The sequence below is a fragment of the Pleurodeles waltl genome, chromosome 11 (genome assembly GCF_031143425.1).
Source record: "Pleurodeles waltl isolate 20211129_DDA chromosome 11, aPleWal1.hap1.20221129, whole genome shotgun sequence".
Taxonomy (NCBI): Eukaryota; Metazoa; Chordata; class Amphibia; order Caudata; family Salamandridae; genus Pleurodeles; species Pleurodeles waltl.
In genome coordinates, this window is record NC_090450.1 from 916,767,459 (window position 1) to 916,788,150 (window position 20,692).

At 47.0% G+C, this 20,692-nt stretch overlaps 1 protein-coding gene across 4 annotated transcripts in view; it reads left to right on the forward strand.

The window, feature by feature from the left end:
- Positions 1-20,692, forward strand: part of SETD1B (SET domain containing 1B, histone lysine methyltransferase) — a 314,507-nt gene that overhangs the window by 59,263 nt on the left and 234,552 nt on the right. For all 4 annotated transcript variants that reach the window (XM_069214916.1, XM_069214917.1, XM_069214914.1 and 1 more), the window contains exon 6: positions 13,683-14,864. In XM_069214916.1, the coding sequence (XP_069071017.1) occupies positions 13,683-14,864 (1,182 nt within the window). The remainder of the gene's footprint in view (positions 1-13,682; positions 14,865-20,692) is intronic.

The following is a 20,692-nucleotide window of genomic DNA, read 5'->3' on the forward strand; positions in this document are numbered from 1 at the left end:
TGGCTTCCACTAGCTTCCTAGTATTTATATTTTTGTGGAACAATTCTCCCTACCTCTCGTTCTTCCCTTCCACTAGTAGTGTTCCTGCAAACCATACTTAGCAGATTAGACAGCTGAAATTCGTTTTTCCTAGGTGTCGCAGAATGTTTTCTCCTACATCTCCAGTGACTTCAAATATAGCTGGCTCCATACCTTTTCCAATGCTCCTAAGTTTCCGAAGCCCTCAGTTCTCTACATTGGAATCCGTTCAAAAAATGCTACATTGTCTAAACACTGTAGGAAGTTGGCTCTGTATGCACTATTTCAAAGTAAGGAATAGTATGCACAGAGTCCAAGGGTTCCCCTTAGAGGTAAGATAGTGGCAAAAAGAGATAATACTAATGCTCTATTTTGTGGTAGTGTGGTCGAGCAGTAGGCTTATCAAAGGAGTAGTGTTAAGCATTTGTTGTACATACACACAGGCAATAAATGAGGAACACACACTCAGAGACAAATCCAGCCAATAGGTTTTGTTATAGAAAAATATATTTTCTTAGTTTATTTTAAGAACCACAGGTTCAAATTTTACATGTAATATCTCATTTGAAAGGTATTGCAGGTAAGTACTTTAGGAACTTTGAATCATTTCATTAGCATGTATACTTTTTACATAAAACACAATAAGCTGTTTTAAAAGTGGACACTTAGTGCAATTTTCACAGTTCCTGGGGGAGGTAAGTTATTGTTAGTTTTAACAGGTAAGCAAGTCACTTACAGGTTTCAGTTTTTGGTCCAAGGTAGCCCACCGTTGGGGGTTCAGAGCAACCCCAAAGTTATCACACCAGCAGCTCAGGGCCGGTCAGGTGCAAAGGTCAAAGAGGTGCCCAAAACACATAGGCTTCAATGGAGAGAAGGGGGTGCCCCGGTTCCAGTCTGCCAGCAGGTAAGTACCCGCGTCTTCGGAGGGCAGACCAGGGGGGTTTTGTAGGGCACCGGGGGGGGACACAAGTCAGCACAAAAAGTACACCCTCAGCAGCGCGGGGGCGGCCGGGTGCAGTGTGCAAACACGCGTCGGGTTTGTAATGGTTTTCAATGAGAGATCAAGGGATCTCTTCAGCGTTGCAGGCAGGCAAGGGGGGGGGCTCCTCGGGGTAGCCACCACCTGGGCAAGGGAGAGGGCCTCCTGGGGGTCACTCCTGCACAGAAGTTCCGATCCTTCAGGTGCTGGGGGCTGCGGGTGCAGGGTCTTTTCCAGCCGTCGGGAAATATGTTCAGGCAGTCGCGGTCAGGGGGGAGCCTCGGGATTCCCTCTGCAGGCGTCGCTGTGGGGGCTCAGGGGGGACAACTTTGGTTACTCACAGTCTCGGAGTCGCCGGAGGGTCCTCCCTGAGGTGTTAGTTCTCCACCAGTCGAGTCGGGGTCGCCGGGTGCAGTGTTGCAAGTCTCACGCTTCTTGCGGGGAGTTGCAGGGGTCTTTAAATCTGCTACTTGAAACAAAGTTGCAGTTCTTTTGGAGCAGGGCCGCTGTCCTCGGGAGTTTCTAGTCTTTCTTGAAGCAGGGCAGTCCTCAGAGGATTCAGAGGTCACTGGTCCCTTGGAAAGCGTCGCTGGAGCAGGTTTCTTTGGAAGGCAGGAGACAGGCCGGCAAGTCTGGGGCCAAGGCAGTTGGTGTCTACTGTTCTTCCTCTGCAGGGGTTTTTCAGCTCAGCAGTCCTTCTTCTTCAGGTAAGTTGCAGGAATCTAAATTCTTAGGTTCAGGGAAGCCCTTAAATACTAAATTTAAGGGCGTGTTTAGGTCTGGGGGGTTAGTAGCCAATGGCTACTAGCCCTGAGGGTGGGTACACCCTCTTTGTGCCTCCTCCCAAGGGGAGGGGGTCACATTCCTATCCCTATTGGGGGAATCCTCCTTCTACAAGATGGAGGATTTCTAAAAGTCAGAGTCACCTCAGCTCAGGACACCTTAGGGGCTGTCCTGACTGGCCAGTGACTCCTCCTTGTTATTCTCATTATTTCTCCTGGACTTGCCGCCAAAAGTGGGGGCTGTGTCCAGGGGGCGGGCATCTCCACTAGCTGGAGTGCCCTGGGGCATTGTAACACGAAGCTTGAGCCTTTGAAGCTCACTGCTAGGTGTTACAGTTCCTGCAGGGGAGAGGTGTGAAGCACCTCCACCCAGAGCAGGCTTTGTTTCTGTCCTCAGAGAGCACAAAGGCTCTCACCGCATGAGGTCAGACACTCGTCTCTCAGCAGCAGGCTGGCACAGACCAGTCAGTCCTGCACTGAACAATTGGGTAAAATACAGGGGGTATCTCTAAGATGCCCTCTGTGTGCATTTTGTAATAAATCCAACACTGGCATCAGTGTGGGTTTATTATTCTGAGAAGTTTGATACCAAACTTCCCAGTATTCAGTGTAGCCATTATGGAGCTGTGGAGTTCGTTTTTGACAGACTCCCAGACCATATACTCTTATGGCTACCCTGCACTTACAATGTCTAAGGTTTTGCTTAGACGCTGTAGGGGCATAGTGCTCATGCACATATGCCCTCACCTATGGTATAGTGCACCCTGCCTTAGGGCTGTAAGGCCTACTAGAGGGGTGACTTATCTATACTGCATAGGCAGTGTGAGGTTGGCATGGCACCCTGAGGGGAGTGCCATGTCGACTTACTCGTTTTGTTCTCATCAGCACACACAAGCTGGCAAGCAGTCTGTGCTGAGTGAGGGGTCCCCAGGGTGGCATAAGATATGCTGCAGCCCTTAGAGACCTTCCCTGGCATCAGGGCCCTTGGTACCAGGGGTACCAGTTACAAGGGACTTACCTGGATGCCAGGGTGTGCCAATTGTGGAATCAAAAGCACATTTTAGGTGAAAGAACACTGGTGCTGGGGCCTGGTTAGCAGGGTCCCAGCACACTTCTCAGTCAAGTCAGCATCAGTATCAGGCAAAATGTGGGGGGTAATCTGCTAATCTTACTTTAGCCAGGGTCACCCCTAGCTTACCCAAAGAGGTTACCCAGAGCTGGAGTAACCCCACCATGACCAACAGGGTCAGGGGGGCCTAACTTGCTATTTGGCATGGGGTCTGTAAGGAAATGCCTCCTTGGCATGGTTGCCCCCTGACTTTTTGCCTTTGCTGATGCTATGTTTACAATTAAAAGTGTGCTGAGGCCTGCTAACCAGGCCCCAGCACCAGTGTTCTTTCCCTAACCTGTACTTTTGTATCCACAATTGGCAGACCCTGGCATCCAGATAAGTCCCTTGTAACTGGTACTTCTAGTACCAAGGGCCCTGATGCCAAGGAAGGTCTCTAAGGGCTGCAGCATGTCTTATGCCACCCTGGAGACCTCTCACTCAGCACAGACACACTGCTTGCCAGCTTGTGTGTGCTGGTGAGGACAAAACGAGTAAGTCGACATGGCACTCCCCTCAGGGTGCCATGCCAGCCTCTCACTGCCTATGCAGTATAGGTAAGCCACCCCTCTAGCAGGCCTTACAGCCCTAAGGCAGGGTGCACTATACCATAGGTGAGGGTACCAGTGCATGAGCATGGTACCCCTACAGTGTCTAAACAAAACCTTAGACATTGTAAGTGCAGGGTAGCCATAAGAGTATATGGTCTGGGAGTCTGTCAAACACGAACTCCACAGCACCATAATGGCTACACTGAAAACTGGGAAGTTTGGTATCAAACTTCTCAGCACAATAAATGCACACTGATGCCAGTGTACATTTTATTGCAAAATACACCCCAGAGGGCACCTTAGAGGTGCCCCCTGAAACTTAACCGACTGTCTGTGTAGGCTGACTAGTTCCAGCAGCCTGCCACACCAGAGACATGTTGCTGGCCCCATGGGGAGAGTGCCTTTGTCACTCTGAGGCCAGTAACAAAGCCTGCACTGGGTGGAGATGCTAACACCTCCCCCAGGCAGGAGCTGTGACACCTGGCGGTGAGCCTCAAAGGCTCACCCCTTTGTCACAGCCCAGCAGGGCACTCCAGCTTAGTGGAGTTGCCCGCCCCCTCCGGCCACGGCCCCCACTTTTGGCGGCAAGGCTGGAGGGAACAAAGAAAGCAGCAAGGAGGAGTCACTGGCCAGTCAGGACAGCCCCTAAGGTGTCCTGAGCTGAGGTGACTCTGACTTTTAGAAATCCTCCATCTTGCAGATGGAGGATTCCCCCAATAGGGTTAGGATTGTGACCCCCTCCCCTTGGGAGGAGGCACAAAGAGGGTGTACCCACCCTCAGGGCTAGTAGCCATTGGCTACTAACCCCCCAGACCTAAACACGCCCTTAAATTTAGTATTTAAGGGCTACCCTGAACCCTAGAAAATTAGATTCCTGCAACTACAAGAAGAAGGACTGCCTAGCTGAAAACCCCTGCAGAGGAAGACCAGAAGACAACTGCCTTGGCTCCAGAAACTCACCGGCCTGTCTCCTGCCTTCCAAAGATCCTGCTCCAGCGACGCCTTCCAAAGGGACCAGCGACCTCGACATCCTCTGAGGACTGCCCCTGCTTCGAAAAGACAAGAAACTCCCGAGGACAGCGGACCTGCTCCAAGAAAAGCTGCGACTTTGTTTCCAGCAGCTTTAAAGAACCCTGCAAGCTCCCCGCAAGAAGCGTGAGACTTGCAACACTGCACCCGGCGACCCCGACTCGGCTGGTGGCGATCCAACACCTCAGGAGGGACCCCCGGACTACTCTAAGACTGTGAGTACAAAAACCTGTCCCCCCTGAGCCCCCACAGCGCCGCCTGCAGAGGGAATCCCGAGGCTTCCCCTGACCGCGACTCTTTGAATCCTAAGTCCCGACACCTGGGAGAGACCCTGCACCCGCAGCCCCCAGGACCTGAAGGACCGGACTTTCACTGGAGGAGTGACCCCCAGGAGTCCCTCTCCCTTGATCAAGTGGAGGTTTCCCGGAGGAACCCCCCCCTTGCCTGCCTGCAGCGCTGAAGAGATCCCTAGATCTCCCATTGACTTCCATTACAAACCCGACGCTTGTTTCTACACTGCACCCGGCCGCCCCCGCGCTGCTGAGGGTGAAATTTCTGTGTGGGCTTGTGTCCCCCCCCGGTGCCCTACAAAACCCCCCTGGTCTGCCCTCCGAAGACGCGGGTACTTACCTGCAAGCAGACCGGAACCGGGGCACCCCCTTCTCTCCATTCTAGCCTATGTGTTTTGGGCACCACTTTGAACTCTGCACCTGACCGGCCCTGAGCTGCTGGTGTGGTGACTTTGGGGTTGCTCTGAACCCCCAACGGTGGGCTACCTTGGACCAAGAACTAAGCCCTGTAAGTGTCTTACTTACCTGGTTAACCTAACAAATACTTACCTCCCCTAGGAACTGTGAAAATTGCACTAAGTGTCCACTTTTAAAACAGCTATTTGTGAATAACTTGAAAAGTATACATGCAATTTTGATGATTTGAAGTTCCTAAAGTACTTACCTGCAATACCTTTCGAATGAGATATTACATGTAGAATTTGAACCTGTGGTTCTTAAAATAAACTAAGAAAATATATTTTTCTATATAAAAACCTATTGGCTGGATTTGTCTCTGAGTGTGTGTACCTCATTTATTGTCTGTGTATGTACAACAAATGCTTAACACTACTCCTTGGATAAGCCTACTGCTCGACCACACTACCACAAAATAGAGCATTAGTATTATCTATTTTTACCACTATTTTACCTCTAAGGGGAACCCTTGGACTCTGTGCATGCTATTCCTTACTTTGAAATAGCACATACAGAGCCAACTTCCTACAGGGTCTGACCACCATGCCAAGGATAGGGCAGCCATAAAGGCTAACACCCAGCAGAGGCCACTGACAGCGGTCAGTGCCCATAACCACACCTTTAGCTCTTCACCTACAAGGGAAGGGGCTAAGTTACAGGCTTCTTTGGGTTCAGGGTGCCTGTCTGTTGTATTAGAGTGGGGGGGTTACCACATCTTGTAGTAAACACCCTTCTTCCACTCTTTCTTCTGTTAGCTGAGGAGCCACCCACTCAGACGTAACAGTTGCCTGACTAGCCAGGACTTCTTGTGGGTCAGGTTGGACTTTATCAGAGCCACTTTTGGAGTTCTCCCCTACTGGAGCAGAATCTCCTTGGCTTGCTGGAACCTTGGCTAAAGGTTGTCCACCTTTCCTACTCTGTTTCCTTTTCTTTTTCTTCTGGGGCCTACTTGCATTTACTGCAGAGGCAGGAACTCCAGAATCCTTGGGAGAGGACTGGCACTGGACCAGTTCCTCTCTTGGGCTCTGACTAACCTCTGGGTAGTCATTTCCAAGGAGACAATCGAGGGGGAGGTCTGTACTGACTACCACCCTTCTCCAGCTAAAAGTCCCACCCACTTCTATGGGCACAAAAGCCACAGGCCTATCAGTGACCCTGTCTGGGCTAACTCTTACTCTGGCAGTCTCACCTGGTATGTACTGGTTTGAGAACACCAGCCTGTCATGCACAATAGTGTGACTGGCACAAGTGTCTCTCAGGGCAGTGGCTGGGATTCCATTCACCAATAGGTGGTGGAAGTGTCTACTTCCCTCTGGAATCTCCAACTCACCTGTTGGGCCCTTTTTCCAGTTGAAGGCTATGAAGACCTCCTCATCTGAGGAGTCATCTCCAATGGCTACACTGGTCACCCCTGGGATTTTGCTAGGGGGTTTGTTTTTGGGACAAGAAGTGTCCTTGGTGTGGTGCCCTGTCTGTCTACAGTTATGGCACCATGCCTTAGTGGCATCCCAGTTCTTATCCTGGTACCCACCTTTGTTTTGGGTTGTGTCTCGGGGCCCACCCACCTGGTCTGGTTTTTGGGGGCCTACAGAGGACTCTTTTTCTTTGTTTCTAGTGTCACCCACTTTCTCCTGAGGAGGTTTTGTAACCCCTTTCTTTTGGTTGCCCCCAGTGGAAGTTTTGGTTACCCTAGTCTTGACCCAGTGGTCTGCCTTCTTTCCCAATTCTTGGGGAGAAATTGGACCTAGGTCTACCAGATACTGATGCAACTTTTCATTGAAGCAGTTACTTAAAATGTGTTCTTTCATAAACAAATTATAAAGCCCAACATAGTCATGCACTTCATTTCCAGTTACCCAACCATCCAGTGTTTTCACTGAGTAGTCTACAAAATCAACCCAGGTCTGGCTCGAGGATTTTTGAGCCCCCCTGAATCTAATTCTATACTCCTCAGTGGAGAATCCAAAGCCCTCAATCAGGGTTCCCTTCATGAGGTCATAAGATTCTGCATCTTTTCCATAGAGTGTGAGGAGTCTATCCCTACACTTTCCAGTGAACATTTCCCAAATGAGAGCACCCCAGTGAGATCTGTTTACTTTTCTGGTTACACAAGCCCTCTCAAAAGCTGTGAACCATTTGGTGATGTCATCACCATCTTCATATTTAGTTACAATCCCTTTAGGGATTTTCAACATGTCAGGAGAATCTCTGACCCTATTTATGTTGCTGCCACCATTGATGGGTCCTAGGCCCATCTCTTGTCTTTCCCTTTCTATGGCTAGGATCTGTCTTTCCAAAGCCAATCTTTTGGCTATCCTGGCTAACTGGATGTCCTCTTCACTGGAGTTAGCCTCAGTGATTTCAGAGAGGTTGGTCCCTCCTGTGAGGGACCCAGCATCTCTGACTATGATTTGTGGAGTCAGGGCTTGAGAGGCCCTGTCTTCCCTAGATAGGACTGGTAGGGGGGAATCACCATCCAAGTCACTATCATCATCCTCTGTGTTGCCATCCTCAGAGGGGTTGGCTCTTTCAAACTCTGCCAAAAGCTCCTGGAGCTGTAGTTTGGAAGGTCTGGGGCCCATTACTATTTTCTTTAGTTTACAGAGTGACCTTAGCTCCCTCATCTTAAGATGGAGGTAAGGTGTGGTGTCGAGTTCCACCACATTCATATCTGTACTAGACATTATGCTTCTAAAAGTTGGAATACATTTTAAGAATCTAAAACTAGTTCTAGAATCTAATTCAAACTTTTACCAAACTTTTAAACTCTAAAAGAAATGCTAAACAGGATCTAACACAAGGCCCTAGCAGGTCTTTTAAGAATTGAGAAAAATTTAAAATTGCAAAAACAATTTCTTATGACAATTTTTGGAATTTGTCCTGTGATCAGGTATTGGCTGAGTAGTCCAGCAAATGCAAAGTCTTGTATCCCACCGCTGCCACCAATGTAGGAAGTTGGCTCTGTATGCACTATTTCAAAGTAAGGAATAGTATGCACAGAGTGCAAGGGTTCCCATTAGAGGTAAGATAGTGGCAAAAAGAGATAATACTAATGCTCTATTTTGTGGTAGTGTGGTCGAGCAGTAGGCTTATCAAAGGAGTAGTGTTAAGCATTTGTTGTACATACACACAGGCAATAAATGAGGAACACACACTCGGAGACAAATCCAGCCAATAGGTTTTGTTATAGAAAAATATATTTTCTTAGTTTATTTTAAGAACCACAGGTTCAATTCTACATGTAATATCTCATTTGAAAGGTATTGCAGGTAAGTACTTTCGGAACTTTGAATCATTTCATTAGCATGTATACTTTTTACATAAAACACAATAAGCTGTTTTAAAAGTGGACACAGTGCAATTTTCACAGTTCCTGGGGGAGGTAAGTTATTGTTAGTTTTAACAGGTAAGCAAGTCACTTACAGGTTTCAGTTTTTGGTCCAAGGTAGCCCACCGTTGGGGGTTCAGAGCAACCCCAAAGTTATCACACCAGCAGCTCAGGGCCGGTCAGGTGCAAAGGTCAAAGAGGTGCCCAAAACACATAGGCTTCAATGGAGAGAAGGGGGTGCCCCGGTTCCAGTCTGCCAGCAGGTAAGTACCCGCGTCTTCGGAGGGCAGACCAGGGGGGTTTTGTAGGGCACCGGCGGGGACACAAGTCAGCACAAAAAGTACACCCTCAGCAGCGCGGGGGCGGCCGGGTGCAGTGTGCAAACACGCGTCAGGTTTGTAATGGTTTTCAATGAGAGATCAAGGGATCTCTTCAGCGTTGCAGGCAGGCAAGGGGGGGGCTCCTCGGGGTAGCCACCACCTGGGCAAGGGAGAGGGCCTCCTGGGGGTCACTCCTGCACAGAAGTTCCGATCCTTCAGGTGCTGGGGGCTGCGGGTGCAGGGTCTTTTCCAGCCGTCGGGAAATATGTTCAGGCAGTCGCGGTCATGGGGGAGCCTCGGGATTCCCTCTGCAGGCGTCGCTGTGGGGGCTCAGGGGGGGACAACTTTGGTTACTCACAGTCTCGGAGTCGCCGGAGGGTCCTCCCTGAGGTGTTAGTTCTCCACCAGTCGAGTCGGGGTCGCCGGGTGCAGTGTTGCAAGTCTCACGCTTCTTGCGGGGAGTTGCAGGGGTCTTTAAATCTGCTACTTGAAACAAAGTTGCAGTTCTTTTGGAGCAGGGCCGCTGTCCTCGGGAGTTTCTTGTCTTTCTTGAAGCAGGGCAGTCCTCAGAGGATTCAGAGGTCGCTGGTCCCTTGGAAAGCGTCGCTGGAGCAGGTTTCTTTGGAGGGCAGGAGACAGGCCGGTAAGTCTGGGGCCAAGGCAGTTGGTGTCTTCTGTTCTTCCTCTGCAGGGGTTTTTCAGCTCAGCAGTCCTTCTTCTTCAGGTAAGTTGCAGGAATCTAAATTCTTAGGTGCAGGGAAGCCCTTAAATACTAAATTTAAGGGCGTGTTTAGGTCTGGGGGGTTAGTAGCCAATGGCTACTAGCCCTGAGGGTGGGTACACCCTCTTTGTGCCTCCTCCCAAGGGGAGGGGGTCACATTCCTATCCCTATTGGGGGAATCCTCCTTCTACAAGATGGAGGATTTCTAAAAGTCAGAGTCACCTCAGCTCAGGACACCTTAGGCGCTGTCCTGACTGGCCAGTGACTCCTCCTTGTTATTCTCATTATTTCTCCTGGACTTGCTGCCAAAAGTGGGGGCTGTGTCCAGGGGGCGGGCATCTCCACTAGCTGGAGTGCCCTGGGGCATTGTAACACGAAGCTTGAGCCTTTGAAGCTCACTGGTAGGTGTTACAGTTCCTGCAGGGGGGAGGTGTGAAGCACCTCCACCCAGAGCAGGCTTTGTTTCTGTCCTCAGAGAGCACAAAGGCTCTCACCGCATGAGGTCAGACACTCGTCTCTCAGCAGCAGGCTGGCACAGACCAGTCAGTCCTGCACTGAACAATTGGGTAAAATACAGGGGGTATCTCTAAGATGCCCCCTGTGTGCATTTTTTAATAAATCCAAAACTGGCATCAGTGTGGGTTTATTATTCTGAGAAGTTTGATACCAAACTTCCCAGTATTCAGTGTAGCCATTATGGAGCTGTGGAGTTCGTTTTTGACAGACTCCCAGACCATATACTCTTATGGCTACCCTGCACTTACAATGTCTAAGGTTTTGCTTAGACACTGTAGGGGCATAGTGCTCATGCACATATGCCCTCACCTATGGTATAGTGCACCCTGCCTTAGGGCTGTAAGGCCTACTAGAGGGGTGACTTATCTATACTGCATAGGCAGTGTGAGGTTGGCATGGCACCCTGAGGGGAGTGCCATGTCGACTTACTCGTTTTGTTCTCATCAGCACACACAAGCTGGCAAGCAGTGTGTCTGTGCTGAGTGAGGGGTCCCCAGGGTGGCATAAGATATGCTGCAGCCCTTGGAGACCTTCCCTGGCATCAGGGCCCTTGGTACCAGGGGTACCAGTTACAAGGGACTTACCTGGATGCCAGGGTGTGCCAATTGTGGAATCAAAAGCACATTTTAAGTGAAAGAACACTGGTGCTGGGGCCTGGTTAGCAGGGTCCCAGCACACTTCTCAGTCAAGTCAGCATCAGTATCAGGCAAAAAGTGGGGGGTAACTGCAACAGGGAGCCATTTCTTTACAAACACTTTTTCTGATCTTTAAGGCAGGTCACGGCCTGGGCCTAAGCTATCATTACCATAAATTTGTTTTCTACAGTTCTTCCCGGATTCTCGCATCTTCTTTGGGAAGAATACTATCTGTTCCCAGGTTTCATTGCACCAGTCTGGAAGGCAAGGCATATTTTTTGTTTTTTTGCGCATTCCTCTGTGTACATAAAGCCATGTTTTCCCCTTTTTCAAACACTGAAAACCTGGTTATACTTTAAATAAATGATCCCACCCCCTTAATACAGCACGCTCTTTACACTAATGTCCGCGCCAGGACACCATTCTTGCATATCGCATGATCTACAAAAATATTACACCAGATAAGATGTGTGGATGTGCTTTGGACCTTCACAGGGATCCTTCTAGAATAGTTTCTCTGAGTTGTTTCGAGTTTGCATAGATATTAATTTCCTCCCAATTGTAAAACACAAAAACTGCTATAATTATTTATGGCACCAAGGTCAAGTCATAACTTCTTTATTTTATGCCACCAAATATTTTTTGCTTAAACCCTCGGACTTTGAATAAAGAACCGGTAAATATCGTCATCTTTAGCACCACAGGTTAGTGTAGTGATTAAGATCTATTTTTCCCCATCTAAGTACATTTAAATCTGTTCTTCCTCTCTGTACGAAAAAATGTTAAATAGTGGCAGGTGAAGCAGGTAACCCATGATTGAACTTAAGCTAAGCTCGTTACTGTGCCATCCCTAAAACTCTTCTTGGGTGTCTCTAAAGAATACAAGATCCAACTGAATAGGCTGTAGGTCATAGTTTCACCGCATGTAGGAAACATTAGCTCCTGATAGGCGACCACACTAATTTTGAGCTCAGATGCATCACTGTGAAATATTTAAACCTGCTAGCTCCAAGTTTAGCTCTTTTGGACCTAGCAAGGATGTTTGCAGTACAGCTCTGTTGAGGGTTCCAAAATGTATTCTTCTGAGGTGGAGACTCCGACTCTGCAAGCTCCTATGTTTTGGATTTCATTTCTACTTGACGTTAGTCTTCCAACCCACTTTTAAATGTAAGAAAAAAAGCAAAAGACTTATCTGACTATACAGCCAGGGGCGGCTCCTCCATTAGTGTGGAGTACCGTAGCTCCCCTGCCAGCAGCAGAAGCTGCAAACTTTTCAAAACGAATGGATAATAAACTAAGCTTATTATCCCTTTATGGTGGAAGGGGCGGGGCCTTGGCGGTGCCGTACAGTGAGGGGAGTGCACAGAGCACTCCCCTTAGAGCGCCTGTTTGTTTGTCCCACTGTATTGGGCCGGCCAAACATACATGCGTAGTAGGCTCTATCCAGCAAGGCACTGTGTTGCTTGGTTGGATTGAGCCTCCACTGGCTCCCAGTCTGCCTGGGAGCGCCCAGCCAGGGTGCTCCCAGCCAATCCTGACTCTGAGCAGCATCAGGTTTGGCTACAGGGCCGGCTGTGAGCCTGTGCCTGCGTGCAGCGACGACGAGCGAGAGAGGAACTACGTGGCAACGGAAGAGGTAAGTTTTTATTTTATTTTTTAATTAAATGTCCCCCGCGTGCTGCACCCGTCCCGCCCCTTTACAGGTCAGCGAGCCGCAACTGTATACAGCTATACATGACCGTGCCCAGGATCCCAAATGGATAGTGTTCTTGATAAATGCTGCCAGACATGGACAATATGTGTCAGATGCAGGATACATAGCACCCAGTGTCATGATCCCAGTACATCCAAACAGCTATTAGCCGAAGAATGCTTTCCATAATTGTAACATGTTCTTCCATTGGTAAGAATGTCCGTGTCTACTTCAGGAAGGTCATGCTGTTTCCTGACAGCAAGAACCCCTGTCATCTATCAAGCATCAAGAGCTTAATCAGATGAACATGATTGTTCAAAGAAAAAGTGACAAGTATTATGCAGCTTTGCAGACTATTAGTTAAGACAGAGGTAGGTATTTACAGCCAAGAGTGTAAAGCCAGCCAGGGAATAAGGCTGTCTTTAGCATTAAAACCAGAATGGCAAAGCTGAATAGCAGGTAGGTCAAGATGGTCCTTTAGAAGGTTGTGAAGTTAATTCTGCATAAGGGGACCACACCAGCTGGCATCTCCACTGTGTTGCCCTGTTAAGTGCTCTAAGAGAAAATTGGAAAATGTAAAGGACCACATGTTTAACATGTAAACATATGTAAATCAGGACTACTTTAGTGTAGAAACAGGTCTGTCAGTAAAGGATTTCATGATGGATGTCTTTGCTCCTCCAACCCTTTTCAAAACCTATAACATTCTCTTAATGTACATCCTTTTCCTTTGTGTGAATGACTAGGCACAAGGGTACTGTGAAAGAGAAGGTTTAAATGTAGAATGCTCTAGGGCGCACACAATGATTCTAGCTGCCGCTTTTAGTTTTCCTTTACATGTCCATACCTGTGAATTCCAATTGCAGGACACGCACCTGTTAAAAACGCACAGGTTGTCTAGGATGAACATATTTACTTGAAGTCCTCATAGTTACACCTGTGCCACAGGAACTGATGTGAGGATCTGTTCGCTTGGTGAGCTCTTTTTCTCTGCCCACTTTCATTTGATTATGGTCTTGGACCAATTGCGAGTGTTTGCCATCGTGGGAAGCTCTGCTTTTTACTGGTGCTGTCTTCCCTTTCTGCTTTTGTTCTGAGGTTCAGGCTGAGTTTAAGTTTAGGTATCAAACATTGCATTGATGTACACAGTTCTACACTAAAACGTGATTCAGCAAAAGTATGAAGTTCTTGTTGAAAAGTTTGTTGAATAGGTACTAAATATTTTATTTTAACCTATTATTTTTCCTTCCCACAAGTTACTGGATCCTTTAAGGCGACTGAAGGAAGATTCCCTTTCTTCCTCTACGGGAGCAATGGTGACCCCAAACAGTAGTACACCTTTTTCTCATGATACCGCCTATTCCAGTTGCCGCCAGGACACCCCAAACTCCTGCAGCCAGTCTACCCCACAGTCTCAAGGAACTCCTCAAACTCCTCGCCTTGGAACTCCCTTTTCCCAAGATTCAAGCTACTCAAGTCGGCAAACGACACCTGCTTACCATTTCACACAGGAGCCGACCTATAAACCCAGGAGGCATGAATCAAAGTTTAATGATGCTTACAATCGGAGGCCAGAGCGTTATTATGCCCATAGAGCGCCTGAGCCCTTGCCGAGCAACTATAAACCACCTCCAGAACCAGCACAATATACTCATCCTGCTTTGCATCCTACTTCTCTTCCCTCTTCTGTGAGTCGTTCTGAAACTAGTGGCTATAAATCTGCTTTCTCTCCTTACCAAACACCAACAATATATCCACACACAGAAGAACCCACTTACCCCAAAACTCCTCGAGAACATGAGCACAGGCGGCCACCACCACCTCCATCAGAGCCATGTTCAGATGGCACTCCCACTCCTACAAACATTGATTTTGTACCAGTAAAGGAAAAAACAGAAGAACTAACCTTTCCTGACTTAACAGCGCTGATAGAAAAAACTATGCCTTCTTTTGCCCGCACCCCAGAAAGGTGTGAGACACCAGAAACCCCAACTATGGAGGCTGAAGTGCAGCACAACAGTTTGGATTCAAGGATTGAGATGCTTTTGAAAGAGCATAGAACAAAGCTCCCATTCCCAGATGATCATGACTCAGACAGTGAGCTCCGAATGGAGGGCAGCCCAATATCATCATCCTCCTCACAGCTGTCACCACTCCCACCATTAAGCACTCAGCCTCATTTCAGGAGTATTACCCCTTCCTCACGCCCTTCCAGCACTGGCTTGGAAGACATCAGTCCTACTCCTTTACCTGAGTCTGATGATGATGAACCGGTACCAGGAACAGCCCATCTCAGCAGGAATTCAAAAGCAGTGTCAGAATCCCGGTTAACTCCTGTAGACATACCTCTCTTAAATATGACTTCTAGAACTGAATGTTTAGACATTAAGGAACTGCAGCCTGGTGATCGTACACCAACGTCAGAAAAAATGGATGAGGTACGTTCAAGTGTTGATATTCCTTATTTAGTTTATACAATTGTATGCCTCATAACTACTTAAGTGTAAATCATTTATGCACTCCAGAACACTTAATTGGTTTTACAACTAGAAGTTCTGAACTGCACTTTAAATGCAATTAGCACAAACTAAGGCAACACTGGGACAGAATCTAATCATCTATGTCCAGGAGTGTAAAAAGGTGCAAAGGAGTTCCTTTGGAAATGTTGTATCTTTTAATGTGACAGCTGTACACATGTACATTAAGACATTGCGTTTTTTACTTTCTGTTTATTATACAAACTCTCCCACCCTGTGTGTAGGTCTGACTAGAAAGCACAGCTGTTGCTAACCTTATGTGATCAACAGAAAAAAGATCTTTCAGAAGTTCTACTGCGATAGGGGATTTTTCTCTATCCACATGTTTATTTCTTTGAGTACAACATTTGATTGGGCAGAAAGAAGCAATGAGTTGCCACTGAAAAAAAGTGTTTGTGTTGCAATTTTGCTTTGCGGCAAAGCTTGTGCTCAGTAGAGCAAGACTGAGTTGGTTATGGTGACAATCCAATGATAAAGGGTACAAGTCTCTTTTGTTTGTTATGAATGATTAAAACAAAGCCAGTAGGCCTGGCCCATATATTGTGAAAAGCATGTGTAAAAGTAAATAGGCATTTAATAGTGGAGTGTTAATATATGTTACAGTAGAGAGGTATTTTTCTCACTGATTACCATAGAATGAGAAGACGTTAGTGTTGGTTATCCCTTCTAGCAAACCCTTGTGTCAATCAATCAATCAAAATAATTTATAGCGCGCGCTACTCACCCGTGAGGGTCTCAAGGCGCTGGCACTGGTGGGGGTGGGTGGGGGGGGTACTGTTTGAACAGCCGCGTCTTGAGGTTGTTTCTGAAGAGCAGGAGGTTCTGAGTCTTGCAGAGGTTGGTGGGGAGGGAGTTCCAGGCCTTTGGGACGAGGTAGGAGAAGGATCTGCTTCCGGTGGTGGTGCGTTGGATGCGAGGGACTGTGGCGAGAGCGAGGTCGGCGGAGCGGAGGTGGCGAGTAGGAGTGTGGAAGTTCACTCTTTCGTTGAGGTAGGTTGGTCCTGCGTTGTGGAGGGATTTGTGTGCATGGATGAGGATTTTGAAGGTGATCCTCTTGACGATCGGAAGCCAGTGAAGGCCTCTGAGTTATGGGGAGATGTGTTCATGGCGTGGGAGGTCCAGGATGAGGCGGGCGGCTGCGTTCTGGATCCTCTGTAGTATGCGTTTGACTTTGAGTGTGTTGCCGGCGTAGAGGGTGTTACCGTAGTCTAGCGTGCTGCTGATGAGTGCGTGGGTGACGGTCTTTCTGGTCTCTATGGGAATCCATTTGAAGGTTTTTCGCAGTATGCGGAGTGTGTTCAAGCAGGAGGAGGTGATGGCGTTGATTTGCTGGGTCATGGAGAGGGAGGGGTCCAGGATGGTGCAGAGATTACGTGCGTGGTTTGAGGGTGTTGGTGGGGGGCCTAGGGAGGTGGGCCACCAGGAGTCGTCCCATATGGTTTTGTTGGGGCCGAAAATGATGACTTCGGTTTTGTTGGAGTTGAGCTTGAGGTGGTTAGCTGTCATCCATGTGGTGGTGGTCAAGGAGTCCAGTGTGGAGGTTGGTTTTGGCGGTGGTAGGGTTTCGGGTGAGGGAGATGATGAGCTGGGTGTCGTCTGCGTAGGATATGAGGGTGATTCCGTGTGGTCGGAGGATGTTGGCGAGCGGGGTCATGTAAATATTGAAAAGGGTAGGGCTGAGGGAGGACCCTTGGGGGACTCCGCAGATGATTTTGGTGGCTGTGGAGTGGAAGGGAGGGAGGCAGACATTCTGGGTTCTTTCGGTGAGGAAGGAGGTCAGCCAGTCTAGGGCCTTGTGTCGAATACCTGCGTTGTGGAGGTGTGTGCAGAGTGTTTGATGGCTGACCGTGTCGAAGGCAGCAGAGAGGTCCAGGATGATGAGTGCGACGGTCTTGCCCTTGTCGACTTTGGTTCTCATGTCTTCAGTACATGTGATGAGGGTGGTCTCAATGCTGTGGTTCTTGCGGAACCCAGACTGGGAGGCATCGAGTGTGTTGCTTTCCTCTAGGAAGAGAGACAGGCAGGTGTTCACTAGTTTCTCAGCGACCTTGGCGGGGAAGGGGAGGAGTAAAATTGGGCGGTAGTTGGTGAGGTCATCAGGGTTTGCTTTGGGCTTTTTCAGGAGTGCGGTAATTTATGCGTGCTTCCAGGGGTCCTGGAAGGTGGTGTAGTCGAAAGAGCTGTTGATTATGTTGGGAAGCTTGGAGCCATGTTTGGGCTGGCTTTGTAGTAAATGCGGTTGGGGCAGGGCTCCGAGGGGGAGCCTGAGTGGATGAAATTCATCTTTTTTCAGTTTCTTCGTCGTTGGTTGGGGCCCAGGTGAGTAGTAGGTTGGGGGGGGAGGGTGGGTCTTTGCTGATCGAGTCGGTGGTGTGTGTGGCGGGTGCATGAAACTGTTGTGTATGTCTAAGATTTTGCAGTGGAAATGGTTGGAGAGGGAGTTGCAGAGGAGTTGTGTGTGCGTGGGGTCGATGTTGCTGGCTTTGGATTTGGAGAGCTCTTTGATGATGGTAAAGAGTTCCTTGCTGTTGTGAGAGTTACTGTCTATGCGTTCCTTGTATGCTCTTTTGGGGCAGAACACTTTCATTGTGGTAACCCGTATTAACCCCTCTTAGAAGGGGTTTATATTGTTTGGCAACTAAATTTGCATATATCTGTAATTTTATGACTGTGTGTGTGTAATGGGTGTCTTGTGGGAGAGCTGATACTCCATACTGTAGGGCCGAGTTGACATTGACATGCCAAAGTTAAAAGCTAGTGATGACCCCTATTTGACAGAACCTAGGGATAGAATATTTGCAGGGTGATATTCCTTGCTAGACTCTCTTAAAATGGATCAATTGTTATTCACAACTCTAGGTTTTTAGGCATTTTAATGTTCAGACTATGTGCTTGGTGGCTTTTTTGTGGGGAAGCTTCTTGTTCGATACAGTTAGCCTTGGTTTGTTATGATTACTAATCCATGGTAAGGCTAAAGTCCTTTCAGTGGGAAAAGTTACTTCCTTATTTCAAGGTCTGATCTGTTTAATATGAAAAACATATGATAAAGGCAACAGGTCTATGGGGGTGATTGGTATTCTGCCTGGTTAAAGTCTGTTGGGGGAAATTCACAGATTACATTTTAAGCAAGGAATTGGTGTTGATTTCCCTATTTGACAAAGCCAAGTAGTTGGACGTTTTGCATGGTGATAATCCTTGCTAGACATTTGTAGGAGGTACTGACAGTTTTAGGTGTCTACTAGGCACTTAGCGTCAGATATTCATTACAGAAATGGAGGGAGATAGATTCTATCTATTTCTGTGTGTGTGTTTTACAGTGTCACAATGATTGTCTGATGTCATCAATGATTTCATCAGCCGTGTCATTTGAAATGTCTTTAGCAAGGTTGTTTAACTAGTCATGAGTAATGTAAATATGTGGTCGTAAGTAGTGCATGGTTGGGTGCAGGTTATAGTTGGGTCAGACTTGTTTTTTTAGTTGTTCAATATTAGTTTTATAATATGTGTTTTTTTTATTTGTTTTTTTTAGGTTGAGCATAGCAGTGTGCAAGCGCTGCTCTTCTCGACATGCTGTAATCTATTCTGTGGGCTTTAACATTGCCCATCTCATGCCCTTCACTTTCATTGGTTCCTTGGCCTGCGTTTCAAAATTCCCTTGTTTCCTAAGTAAATGCTTTATGTTTGTCCCACCTTGAGGCTGCTTTGTTACGCCTTGCAGACTGACCCTCTTACATTGTGCAATAGTCAATCGGCCGTATACTTTTGTGTGTGTGCACTGCTTTTTTCTTTTGTCTCGCTGCTTCGCCCTTGTGGCAGCAATGGCGCTTTGAAGTTTCATATAGCGCAACTTCGATCGGAGGTATTGGAGTGCTTTGCATAAGCAACAGTTAAGTCACATTGTTACGGAGTCTGAGTCATTTAAATTTGCAACCCCATTCCTAAATTCTTCCCAGGTTTAGCAGGTGAAAAATATACCAACTGCAGCTGTTTCAATAGAAAAAAACACAAAAATCCTAAACGCGGCCCACCTGGCACAGCCGAAGAGCAGATACTGCAATATTCACTGCACTGGGGAAACTCGCCCCTTAATGCTTTGCAGGGCATTCCTTTCATAAAACATTTTTGCCTGTAACTGAGCTTGTGGTGGTCCTAGGACAATGAGACCACCACCAAACCACTTCAGCACGAAAAGCTTTCTCTCTAGGTCATCTCTGGGTCCCCACACTAGGTTAGTGGGGACCCCACAATAATAACCCCTCCTACCATTCAGTTTCTTTTTAAGCTCTCTGGCGGCTAGAGCTTTTGTTTTACAGCTGGGAGTAATTTCTGTTTTAAGGGTCTTGTTTGTAATAGTATTGCAGTAGGCCTGACAATGTGTAAGGCACTGTGCCCTCTAGGGCCCAAGAATATGGTTGCACTGCATTACATTCTGCTATTCTTTTTTTTATGTGGTTATGCCCTTTAGGGGCTGACAATATATGGTTACATGTCCATGTTTCTTCCAAGTGCTATTTTTATAGTGGTGCCCTCTAGGGTCTGTTTTGAGCATTCCATTATAATACCAAAAGTGTATTTCTTCTAAAGTTTTTTTTTTTTTATGGGGATTTATATAATGATTGTATCTGTTTTATTAATCTCACCTTATTGCAGTTATGACCATGATTCAGGCCAACGTAGCATCCTTATTACCCTATGACTGTTTGAACACTCTTGATTTGTTGGCTGACCCTTCTAGATTTTTTTTCCCAGCGAATTTCTAGGATTTTTTTAACCTAATATGAGATTGTATTGCCATACCTAGCTGTGACATCATTTTAATTTTTGCTTTTTCAGTGTGTGGCACTCAGCCTCATTTCTAGAGCTATCCCCCCCTTCCTCAAATATATATAATCCTTTTTAACATCATAATAAAGTGGGTCAGTCTGTTTCAACTATTGACATTATTGCTCTCTGAGTGACTACATTTTGCTTTATTGCAGGTGCACAGGGTCATGGCTTATGGACAAGCACTTTAGTTTCACGTTTTCTACTTTTATAGGTCCTCCTTTTTCTCTTCTTGCCTTCATTTTTGGTGTAACTTGAGAGTGCATTTGTTGGTGGACCATATATGAGCAAAAGAAAATAACTTTCAGAAGTACTACTGAGAGGGGCTTAATTTTCACCAACATGTTCATTTTAATGAGTACGGCATTTGATAGGGCAGAAGTTGTGTGCTTCCAGTGAAAGAGTGCTTGTATTACACTTTTTATTGTGTGAAAGTTTATCCTTAATATTACAATACTGAGTTTGTTATCGTGGCAAACAAATGACTGAGCATATAGGCATGATCTGTTTATTGAGAATGAATTTCATTTATACTTTTACAATGAATTAAGTCATTAGGCAATTGTGGGTGTTGTATTATTACTCTGTAATAAAGCCTACAGAGGGATATTGTTCTAATGGCATGCATAGATTAGTTCAAAGTATTTGGTGTTGAGTACCTCCTCTCCCACACCCTTAAGATGCAAGATTTCCACTCTGATAGTCCTTGTAGGATACACCTTCATAGTATAGAGAGTATTTATCTTTGCCAGCTGTTGTTTTGAATACATGTGTGATTTTATAACTGTATCTCAGATGGTTGCCTTGTGGGAAAGCTTATGCTCCATACAGTTGGCCTGAACTGGTTGTGGTGACAAGCCATAGCTAAAGGTAATAAACCTGAATGGTTTACTGGAAAAAGTGTC